A 12,666-nucleotide genomic window follows, 5' to 3' on the forward strand; every position below is an offset into this window, starting at 1 on the left:
TAGCGCGGGTACTTGAGGTGTGTTTGACCAGGCTAGTGGTGCCTGATTTGCCAACATTCGCTTAAGTACTAGGCAATCCTTAGATTGATGGCCGTACTTACCACATGCATTGCAATTCCCATTGAATTTGACTCTGAATGTGGGACATTCACTCGTGCTATGTGGTCCTAAGCAAACCGAACACCATTGTTGCTCTCTCCTTGGGTACATATGGCTATTCTTAGGAGCTCGATTACCCCTAAATCATTCTTGGAGAGCCTTAGTAAGGTCGGTCACAGACATTTCAGATATCTTGGGCTCCTTGGCAATAGGTTTCACCGTCATTGGCTCGTGCCCAGATACTTGCGAACTAATGGATTTTGTTTCCGAAGACACCTTTTTACCTGCAATCATCAAGTTGTCTTCTAACTGGATTGCATTGGCAGTGACTGCTTCCCATGTTGTAAGACCTCTAATGACTAGGCCATTGTAAATGTCCTCGTGGCGCAATCCTCGGATGAATCTATCGAGCAGTTGGTTATTATTGAAGCGCTTGTCGGGAGTGCAGTGAGAATTTAGATGCTTCAATCGACTTATAAAATCTCTCACTGACTCCCCTTCCTCGCGTTCAGCTTTTTGGAGTTGAGATGCTACTCCCCAAAGCACACTCTCACGTATGTATTCTTTCAAGAACAATCTCTTGAGAGTGGGGTAGTGAGTGCGCTCTTCAACCCTTAAGGTTCGATACCAATCTCCGGCCTTCCCACTTAAGGTTAAGCCTAAGGCTTTACACTTATGCAGCTCATTGTGCTCTTCCAAGGAATCACACACGTGTTCAAAGACTTCAATGTGCTTCCTAACATCCTCGTTACCCCCACTGAAGTTTTGAGTGAGCTTAGCCACTTGTACTGCCTTGTTTCTAGGTTCTCTCTCAGGCATACCCCGCATGTTTTTCGCAATAGATCGTCCGATCGTCTGAGCAAACGCTGCGAGATCACCTAGGTGAGCAGGCATAGCTGGTGGAGGCACTTCTGGGATAGCCTAGCTGATAGGAGTTGGCGTTGGTCTGAGTATGTTGGCAAACGACGTAGGATATGATATGTGACTAGGCCTAGCTCCTCTTGGATAAGGGTTGTGATAAGGCGGTCGTGGAGCATACGCCATTGGCATACTAAGAGGCGTAGGAGCTACATGAGCATGAGTAGCGATAGGTACATATGGTTGATAGGCACTGGCACGCACTGTTGTAGGTATTGTTCCACTAGGTAGTGGTGTCGTACTAACTACAGTGGTAACAGGTGCGCTTTCTGTCATGCTCATCATCGGGGTAGGCATTGTGGATTCCTTAATGGAAAGTTGAGCCAAGGTTGGAAAGCTAAAGTTACTACTCGTGGGCTCAACCTGCATTGAGACTCCAGGCGAAACAACATACAAAGGGTCTATGGGACTCATCGAGGGAGTCTCCAATTGTGATAGGGTTGGTTGTTTGGCCTTGCCCGTATCCAAAAATCTCATAGGGCCAGTGGAAACTAGGTTCACTCCCCTATTTTGCCTCTCAAATTGGATAATTCTATGAATGACCTCACATATCATTTGTTGTTGCTCTTCTAGATTAGTGGCGCTAGATATAGATCGTTTCTAACCAACCCAGATGGTATGTGTAACCCGTGTATAGGTCCGTTAGAGTCTCTGTGTGTAGATCATATTCCCAATTTTCATTGAGAAATATCCCATCTAGACTTGGTGTGCCAAACGGTTCTCTTGAAGTGGACGCAATGTCACTTCTTATGGATTGGCTTCTAGGGACCTCTACTTTAGGAAGAGCATCGGAATGTGGTAGCTCAGTAGGGCCCTCATTAAACGAAGTGGGTAGAATATCCACACGGACACTCTTTGGGAGGGTAGGGTCTACATGAGATGTGAATGGCGAATCCACTACCCCACCTTCTTCATTTACTTCGCTTGTCGCATGTTCAGAGCGTGTAGCTCTACTAAAGGTCTCTATTAGACGACTAAACATGCTAGATCCGGGTTGTGGGGCCCAACCTCGCATGTTTTGGCTTGTCTCCTCAGGGTTCTTGGTAGGGTGCCCTTCCATGGCTTCTGAGTGAGAGGACGAGTCACTATCCACTATTCGTGGATCTTGGGTTGCACTCCCTTGGGTTCCAGCCGAAGGCCAAGATGCTAACGTGGAGGGATGGTGTGAGCCTGCGTAAACTGAAACACTTTCTAGTGGTTCAGGCGCTAGCACCCGACCAGAATGTAGATGCATGTGACGTGGGTACCCTACGTGCGTTGGTAACTACCCTTGAAACTCACACAAGTGGTTTCTTAGGTGTTTCGCACCCCGTTTTTACTTGTTTTTAGATTGTTTTTAACCCGTTTTTGACCCCCTTACTCACGGTTGAACTTGGACTAGGGCGTGTGTGAGCTCGAAACGAGCGTATCGTTCAAAGGGTCCTAGTGTGCTTTACAGCACCGTGTTCGCCTATCTAGAGCTCCTGTAGTCCTCAAAACAGTCCGTTTCCCTTGGGGGGAAGGGGCAAAAGCCTATTTGCTTGTGGAGGAAAGGGTGAGGGCTTTATCCCACATGCTCACTTTACTCCTTGGGGAGTGGGTTACATATAGGGCACGACTTCCCATAAGCTCTCACTTGAAAGAAAGCTATGGAGGCTCACTCTCCTATATATATATATCAAAAGACCGAGACCGAGACCAAGGCCGGGTCATGGGTCGTGGGGTTCTTTCTTTTCAGAATTTTTTTCTCCAATTAGAAAATCTTTCCTCTCCACACGTTTGGTTCTTTCTTTAGAAATAAAATTTAATTTTTTATTTTTTATTTTTTATATTTTTTTTGAATTTTTATTTTCTATTTTTTTAAGATAAGTTTTCTAGGGTTTCTTTAGGGTTCAGCCTTGGCCGCGGCGCAGTTCGCACACAGCACAGATCTGGGGATTCAGAAATCCCCCCGCACTCAGATAACCAGATAACAGAACGCACGCCCACACGCGGAGCGGAAAAATAACAAAAGAAACAGAAATGCAGAAGACAAATTACAGAAGACAGATTGCAAAACACAGAAACACCTCAACAACAAACACACAGTCGCTTTCCTACAGTGTAGATTAAACTTCACGCAGTAGCCGAGCTGCAAACTGGAGCTTGGTGCAGGGCAACTCCCCGGCAGCGGCACCAAAAATGTGCGCTTTTGCCGCACAGGTCGTAGCTGGGGACTTGCCGAACACCGTATGCGAGCCACGAATGGCTGCAAGCATACAACCAGGAAGGCAAGCTCAAAACAGAATGCAAAAGGTGTGTCACTCACCGCTTAACTGCCGCCTTCAAGGATTCCCGCGTCGCAGCCGTGAAGGAGGAGCCACCGTCGCTCGCCGCCGCTGCCGTGCCGCTACACAGTGCGCTCGATCGCGCTCTCACTCTCTCTCTCTCTCTCTCTCTCTCACACACGCAGGAGAAGGAAACCAAGGAGATAAGGCAAGAGCACTCTTGTATTCACAACACATGAGAATGAGGATTTTAGGGTTACATTTGACTCTTATAGGTGACTTGGCCGTTCACACTTGGGCGCCCATACATGGCCGGCTGATCCTAACCCTTACCGTGCTGATATTCAAGGTGCGCCTCTCATCTCGACGATCACCCAATCCCTTCATCCTTAACATATGGTGTCGACAAGCCCGGCCCATGACTCAGAATATTTAAATTAATGACGTAAAACATAGTACGTCTCAATGTCCGTCATAGGTTAACATGAATATAAGAAGTATTTCTTGAATCAGTATCCCCAAAACTTCTTGATCGGAATTTTGAATTTCAGACCAGAATTTCTCGAATTCTATAACCTTGATCCACAGATCAATTCGAAGGGTCTCAAACTTAGTTTCAGATTTGGCGGGAGTTTTGAGTGTATTTTTCTAAACTGGTCACTCCTTCTTTCCTCAAAATTGACGAAAGAGTTTGGTCTTGGTCATAGTCTGATTCAAGGTTCGAGTCAGCGGATAAGATTTTTCTTGAACTATCTTTCTCGAAAAGGTTTGGTAATTCAGTTACTATTTTACTGAATTTCTTTTTTTGAATATTTACTTAACTGATTTCTAAATTAGTAATGAATTCCAATGAGGAATAAATTAATCATTTATCTGAATATTTCGATCTCGATAGATTTCTTGAATTTCCTTTTTTACAATCTATGTGAATATACAACGATAGAAATTTCTCTCTTAGAGTATTTAATTATTCATTTATCAAATACTCATAGAATTTAAACATAGAATTCAAGAGAATTTTAATTTTTATATAAAAATTCTTTATGCATCTATTTATGCATAAAAATCAACTTCAATGGGGATAACACTTTTATAATTAAAAAAATTCATTTATGCATCTTTCTATGCATAAAAATCAAATTTAATAAGAATAACACTTGTGTAATAAAAAAAATTCCTTTATGCATCTTTCTATGTATAAAATCAAATTTAATAAGAATAACACTTTTAAAATAAAAAAATTCCTTTATGCATCTTTCTATGCATAAAAATCAAATTTAATAAGAATAACGCTTTTATAATTAAAAAAATCCTTTATGCATCTTTCTATGCATAAAATTAAATTTAATAAGAATAATATTTTTATAATTAAAAAAATTCCATTATGCATCTTTCTATGCATAAAAATCAAATTTAATAAGAATAACGCTTTTATAATTAAATTTTTTTTTTATGCATCTTTCCATGCATAAAATCAAATTTAAAAAGAATAACACTTTTGTAATAAAAAAAATTCCATTATGCATCTTTCTATGCATAGAAATCAAATTTAATAATAATTAATATCAGTGATATCCATGCATATTCATAGGTGAATATGTACATGGAGTAATTAGAATATTTCTTTTAGATGCAAAAATGGTGGAAATTACTCTTTTAGAATAACATAAAAATAAACTTTCTTTTTTCACAAAATTCTGGAAAATTTTGCCATAACCTCCTTTGTATGACTGATCATTTCTCATTTTTATCATTCTTTATTTAACTTAAATTAACCCAAATTAGATTTATAGAACTCTAATCTACATAATTTTGTGAATTGAAGAGAGTAAACAATAAGAAGAGTTTAATTAATCACTTAGTTAATCTTTCTAGGATTGAGAAAGGTTGGAATGTAAAGAGGAGAAGGGGGTGACCTTTTTATCAAAGGCATAGCAATTGAATTTAATTCAACATTTGCAAAACATAAAAATTTAGAAAATCATACATTTTTCATTAAACAAGTAAGAAATTACATGGAGCTTGTAAGATCTCCTTTGGCTTGAGGGATTGAGGGTTCTACTCTTGTTTGAAGCAAGAGTGGCCACCAATTCACTTTGGAGAGGATTAGGCCAAAAACAATTGAATTATTAAAAAATTCAATGTAGATGGCTTAGGACAGGAGCAGAGTAACAGTGCATAAACACCATTAAGCTTTTACAAAGGAGGAGGCTTCTACTTATAGGAAAAAGTGAGCCTCTAACCAAGCAAATTGATTCTAGAATTTTCCAGATCAGTTTGGTCAATTTTTGACCATTTTTGGGTCAGTTCAGCTTATTTTTTGGATCTAGTTTTGAAACAAGAGAGAGAGGAGAGATGAAAATATCTCATTTTATTAATTAGGAATTGGGGGTAATGATGAGAAAAAGGCGCCTTCTTCATGAGGGGAGATCCCCACACTGAGGTGTCAAAATTCAGTTTTTTTTAAATTGTTTTCTTTGGTCCTTAGTCCACTCTTCATCTTATGTGAGCATTTACTCATTTTTGGGGGGTTTTTCTTTTATTCTTCAACTTATCTCCTCCCTACATTTTGATTAATCTTATTGGTCCATAGGAACCTTAATTGGACCATAATCCAAAAATTTCTGAAAATTTGGACCCTTATTATACCTATTTTCAATTAATTCCAATTGCACATTGGAAAGTTCTTTTTAAATTTTTGTTTCAAGGGAAACCATTTTAGACACTAGGAGGATTTTTATATCAAAAAATATCTCAATTTTAAATTACCTCCCTCTAGACATTTTCTCTCTCCAGGCCAAAACAGGGTAAAACAAGATCTTTCTTTTATTTCAGAGAGGGGAATAATTATAAGATCAGAAGGGGAGGTTCTTACACCTGCACACCTCAAAAGATGGAGGGAGGAATCTTACATTGAGTTCACATATTTTCCATCTACTACAAGCCCACAAAAAAAAAAAACATAAGCCTTAGCACTACCTTGACCAAAGAACATTGAGGATCCCAAAGAATTTTTGAATGGGCATTCCCAAAGAAAGATCCTTAGCCAAAGCCTTTAACCCCATGGCACGCATTACTATTGGGACATGAAGAAAATGCAAGAGAAGAAATCTTAAATGAGAAGGGGGGCTGTTATGGGCTACCACACCTCTAAGAGGGAACTACCACACCTCTAAGAGGGAACTCAATGCATTCACCTAAAGAATGAGCAATAGATCACAACTGTCATAGGGCTCTTTTACCAATGCTTCAAACTTGAGTCCCTTGAGGCCTCCAAGCTCTCTTGTTAAGCTCCGACCTCCAAGTCCACCTCCACGCTGTCATCGTAGGGTCACTTGCACCATCACATAAGGCAATCATCACTCACTCTTCCACACAAGCATGAATCACACAAACATAGAAGAGGAACAATGCTAGAATGCTCTCTCTCTCACAATCTCTCTCAAGACACAAGGAAGATCTCTCTATAGCACAAAGGGGATTTTCTCTTTTCATTATGAGAAAATGCCTTATATACATTTGGCCCTTAATCACACTACTTGGGCGCCCAAAACTTACTTAACTAGGCCTTGGGTGGCCAATATCTCATAATGTACAACTTTTATAGTGCCATTTCAGATCAAAAGGGGAGGTTCTTACACCTGCACACCTCAAAAGATGGAGGGAGGAGTCTTACATTTAGTTCACATATTTTCCATCTACTATAAGCCCACAAAAAAAAAAAACATAAGCCTTAGCACTACCTTGACCAAAGAACATTGAGGATCCCCAAATAATTTTTGAACGGACATTCCCAAATAAAGATCCTTAGCCAAAGCCTTTAACCCCATGGCACACATTACTATTGGAACATGAAGAAAATGCAAGAGAAGAAAGCTTAAATGAGATGGGGGGCTGTTATGGGCTACCACACCTCTAAGAGGGAACTCAATGCATTCACCTAAATAATGAGCAATAGATCACAACTGTCATAGGGCACTTACCAATGCTTCAAACTTGAGTCCCTTGAGGCCTCCAAGCTCGCTTGTTAAGCTCCAACCTCCAAGTCCACCTCCACGCTGTCATCGTAGGGTCACTCGCACCGTTGCATAAGGAAATCATCACTCACTCTTCCACACAAGCATGAATCACACAAACATAAAAGAGGAACAATGCTAGAATGCTCTCTCTCACACAATCTCTCTCAAGACACAAGGAAGAGCTCTCTATAGCACAAAGGGGATTTTCTCTTTTCATTATGAGAAAATGCCTTATATACATTTGGCCCTTAATCACACTTGGGTGCCCAAAACTTACTTAACTAGGCCTTGGGTGGCCAATATCTCATAATGTACAACTTTTATAGTGCCATTTCATGACACTTATTAATGTCCTCAATTGGAGGATCATGTTTGTTAATCCAAAATGAGATTAACATCCCCCCCTTCCTAATGTAGGTTCTGTCCACAAAACATGTTATCGATGTCTTGGTCTCACTGAACTCATGTTGGTAGAAATTTTTTCTGGAGTGAAGCTTTCTGAGTGTGTGTCGGAATTCTGAGTGGGATCTCTAGAATCCTGTATCCACCATGTCTTCGAATGTTATATGTATGTAGCCCAGAAGACATCACAGTCGATGGTAGCATGATGCCCCTATTGGATGGCCCTTGGTTCATGTCTAACTTCAATTGTTTTACTTCATACCCATTGTAAGGCTCCTTGGGTTGGTCTATCAGCACCACCACCAATTTTAAAAATTTGATGCTAGCCATAATTGCTGGGTCTTGAATTTTGCATCATGTCCGTATCCATGTAAGCATTTGTTGTCTTTGCTCTTGTATGTTTACAAATGCTACTGGTATGAAAATTGGGAAGTTGTAGCATTGCCAAACATGTGAGTCGCGCCTTTTGGCTTCTTGAAATTCCAGTGGTGTCTATCTTCTTTTAACTAGCATGTTTAAAGGATCAACCTGCTGTGTTGGTGGCACGCCCATATAGACCTGGCTGTATTCCGGAATTGTATGGTACTCCTTCCGCCAATCTAGTTGTATGCCAAAATTTTCCAATCTAGGTTTCCCTTCATCGGTGACTATGGTGGCATATCCGCCTCTTGTGTGCATAGGGTGTGCTTTTCTCCACCTTTGGAAGCAGTAGCTGATCATGAATGTAACGATCCGTATTTCTAGCAGATCAACTAACTGGGGTTTTGCCAACTTTGTGTGCTTTTCCACATTTGCCCATAATGTGCCCTCTCCAGCCAAAGGAATTAATTCTTCTAAGTCGGGGCATGGAGTTTGAAGAAGGTATGGCACATTGTGCTATTTTGTTGGGGTGATCTCCGAGTAAGCTTCTGACATGATTTCTCTAGTTGGCTCAAATGGAATTATCTACATGAGGACCTTGAACATTAACTTTAGCTTCAAAAGAGGGTTGCCAGTAGGAATGAAACCCTCATACTCTGCACTTGACAAAGATTCCAAAATGGTGTCATCAATAAATGCCTCAATATTATCTTGTGGGATAGGATGTCATACCTCTTGATGAGAGCGCCATTGTGGAGATGGGTGAGGTGTTAGTATCTCCTCGGGGGCGAGAGGGTTAGTGGGAAAATATATTTTTGGAGGATTGAAGGTTGAGAAAATGCAGTCAACTTGAGATGTGTTAGTAGGTGGCGTGTTAGGATAGGGGTTAAGTATCTTACTAGCAACATTAGAATAGACAGGGTAAGTTGATTTTAAAGATGAAGAAGACGATTCTTCTTGACCTTGACCTACACTAGGGGGTGGGTGGCTAGGCTTATGAGACTTAATAAATTCTTGTAAGTCCGAAATCTCTTTGGAATTGATAGTGGGATATTCAATGTGGGTAGCATCAAAATTGTATTGTACATTGGTTAGCATGGCTTCTAAGTGCTTGTAGATATTAGAGTAGAGTTTTAGAGTGCCAAAAGGATGATATAAAATGGACTCACATAAATTTAGATGCTGGTGAGTGCTATATACTTCTAGCCACCCATGACTTATAATCCATTGGTAACTATGTGCTACTACCTCTCATAGATGGCGGGCATCTCAAGAATGTCATCTCGGACAAATAGGTTTAATTTTTTGACATTGTTGTCTAGAATTTCTGAATTTTGGAGGATGCAACACCAACTACGAAGGTTTAGCATATAGGATGTAAAGGGTAGAAAAAGATGTTCTGTGGATTAGTTAATACTAAGTCTCCCCGCAAAACTCCCATTATTATGGTAGGGTCAACATCTCTTTTAGTATTTTGTTTAATTAGGGTTAGTTCTCCTAGTCCTATATCTTTAGATAGATTTATGTCATAGTGAAGTAGAGAGAGTGTTAGTGTAGACAAAAACAAGGTAAGAGTTTGAGGAGGGGCCTAAGGAGTTACTGATAGTTGACCCAACTCGAAGGCGCACTCAAGGAGGAGGTGGAGATCATCGTTAGGCTTTCGACCGTTGACTTCTATCTTGGATTGCCAGCTGATGCTCTAACTCTTGTAGGTGGGATTCAATATTGCTAAGGAGGTTTGAAATTGCCATTTATTGGACCATCCTTGCAGCATCTAATTCCTCGAATCTTCTGGTTGCGTCCTCTTGGGCCCACTTGGCCGTTGCTTCTCTTTTGTAAGCTTCGGTGATTTGTTGGAGCCTTTGGGGAGCTAGCCTCTGAATGTCATGTAGTTGTGTAAGCTGCGCCATTGCCTCCTGGTGTGCCAACTCTTTTCTTTGTACTTCGACATGGCTTTCACTTATTGTGTCGTTAAGTGTTCTAATCTTTTCTACATGGGCTTTGTTTGTTTGTTCCCTCTCGTGCTGTAAATGAGTTGCCCTTTCCTCCGCTGCCTTTAGCTATGCTGTTAGCAATATTGGATTTGGCATTGCAAGTCTTCTTCTTTGGCCCTGATATTGGTTTGGAGCTCTTGTATTTGGTGTGCATGAAGTGTAGTGAGCTCATTTGTGTGGGTGACCTCTTTTTGAAGCTTCTCCTTAGCTTGTTCTAATTTTGCGTTGAGGTCCACATTTTCCTTGATTCTTTGGATGATTGTTTGCCTGGGGACCATGTTATTGCTTTCCAGGGCTTTATACTTGTTCTCTTGCTCCTCCGTTGTCGTGATGTGGGCGGTATCGCTGGGAGAGTGCGAGACTTCTGGCTGTGAGAGTAGCTTCCAAAATCCCAGCAAGGAAACAAAAACACATAACTCTTCAAGGAGCATAAGACATCTCCATTTTTTATGACATGTACATGTGGCAATTCACTTCATTACATCCCCAAATTCAACTTGATGATTGCACATAAATTGTGTGTCAAGAGCATGACTAGTTCCAAGCATAGATCTCCTGATTCTTTTTCCAAATGCCTCAAACAAATCACATGTAGGCATAACACAATCTACAAAAGATTTCCATATACATGTGACCATTCACATCACATATATCATATATTGCCAACTCCATCATTTCAAGATGTCTCTTGATCTCATGAAAACCTGCTTTCAGATTCCAACAACTCACAAAGCAAAAGATGACATATGGCATATGTACAACATATTCATGTGATTTTAGAAAACTCCATGTCTAGCAATCCAAAATCCAATCAAGTAGCTTTTTACAAAATAATATCCAAATCCTGGAAACTCTTTGTATTTTTGATGCTTTCCTATTCCAAGACTCTCCAAAACCATAAAACCTTTTCCCCAAAGCCTTCTTGTTTCCAAAGAAACCTTAAAGGGGAAATATTTTTATTCCTAGGCTATACGATTTTTGAAATCGTAAGTAACAAAAAAAAAATTACTTATCTCAGAGTAAAAAAAAAGAAGCGAATTTGTGGATTTCGCTTTTCCCCATGTTCTGCTTCACTGCAATATGCGCCAAAATCACCATTCGTAGAGCTTTTGACATCATTTCCCTTCTATACTATGAGATTTTTGAAGAACATGACGTTGGATAGAGCTTTATTTTCTCTTTAATTCTAACCCCAGGATGCCTTAAACAGTAGCGCTCCTCACATTTTTTGAACCTCTGGTAGAATTCTTTTCTGGTTCTCTCTTCCTCCCGTTTCTGCATAATTTCCCCCCTCGTATGCGCCGTTTGCCTGGTTATCTTCTATTTCCCGCAAGAGAATCGGGCTCCCTTCACTTTTGTAGCTAAAAAATCGGGTTTCCCCAATTAAAAATACGTTGCGCTTCCTTTTTTCCAGCTTAATACTCGGATATTCCTTTTTTTTTAAAAAAATCCTTCGCATGCCACGCAAGCCGCCACCTTTGAAGCCAAGTAGCCCATTTGCAAGAGATGAAAAATCACAGTAGTACAACCTGTTCACTCACGGGATCACATCCCTCCGTGATGCACATCACCAACAAGTACTTGCCATCCTCGGTAACTGCCGATTCAAAGATCCACTTAGGATTCGTAGAGTTCTTCCAGCATAGAATGTCTTCAGCTTGATCAGTGCCCATGACATGATAATACAGCTGATGATTGAGGTTGATATCGGTTTCCGTTCCCGCATCTACAGACCCGTCCAAATTTGGTGCAGGATAGCGACTGTAGAGAAATCCTTTATCATCATGGGTCCACGCGATTGAAGAGAACTTAACCCATGAGAGTGAATCTGGTTCCCAAGCTTTATCGGCCACTCGCATCACTTTGATGCTCATCCAATCGCTACCACTGGAGCTAAGGCCAACTGCCAAAAACTCTGCATTCTCACTAAAAGCTGAAGTTGATAATGCAATGGTCCCATCGTCGCTGAGCTTGTTTGGATCCAGAAGAACATCCGCTTCTCCTTTCAGATTGTCCTGAATATACAATACACTTTGGGCTTGCAGTCTTAGCTTTTCCCTTGGATTACACGTGCTCAGCACGGCCTTCGTTAATATTCTCTATGTTTCAACAAACTCCTTCACATCATCAGCATCTGCATCTTCCAACCAGCGGTAGGGATCAGCAACAAGCATGCCATAGTAATTGTCGACCCACTGAGACATCTCTCTTAATTGACGGATATTCAAGCTGCTCTGATACCTCAGGTAACGAGCCCATGGTGGCCAAAGCTTTAAAACCTTGTGACAAACTTTTAAGATCTAATGACAATGACGATGGACAAGTGGTGTAAGATGAAAATGAAGAACCTCCTTCAGAAACAACTGCTTTCCTCGAACATGAATATTTAGCACTACTGAATCCCAACAGGGGGGAAAACAGGTATCAATGGAGCCCTTGAAGGAGTTTGTGCAATCAAATCACCAATAGCAAGTCCAGGCCAGAGAAGAAGCTCCAACAGTGCATCTCATCACACAAACCCAGAGCCTCCTTGTTCTGCTCATTCCGAGGAGTAAGAACAGAAATCATGGCATTCCAAGACACGATATCTTGAAAAGGCATTCTTTCAAAACCAATCCTTGCATCATA

At 40.7% G+C, this 12,666-nt stretch overlaps 1 protein-coding gene across 1 annotated transcript; it reads right to left on the reverse strand.

Moving 5' to 3' along the window:
- Nucleotides 1-11,552: 11,552 nt before the first annotated feature.
- On the reverse strand, nt 11,553-12,242 carry LOC147620407 (uncharacterized). The gene is made up of 2 exons (XM_086825520.1): nt 12,150-12,242; nt 11,553-12,053 (listed from the first exon to the last, which is right to left on the reverse strand). Exons 1-2 carry the CDS (start codon nt 12,240-12,242, stop codon nt 11,553-11,555), a joined length of 594 nt encoding a protein of 197 aa, XP_086681646.1.
- Between the last annotated feature and the right edge of the window lie 424 nt (nt 12,243-12,666).

Source organism: Cibotium barometz, chromosome 31 (genome assembly GCF_041138505.1).
Source record: "Cibotium barometz isolate CiBa-2024 chromosome 31, ASM4113850v1, whole genome shotgun sequence".
In the NCBI taxonomy this organism is placed as follows: domain Eukaryota; kingdom Viridiplantae; phylum Streptophyta; class Polypodiopsida; order Cyatheales; family Cibotiaceae; genus Cibotium; species Cibotium barometz.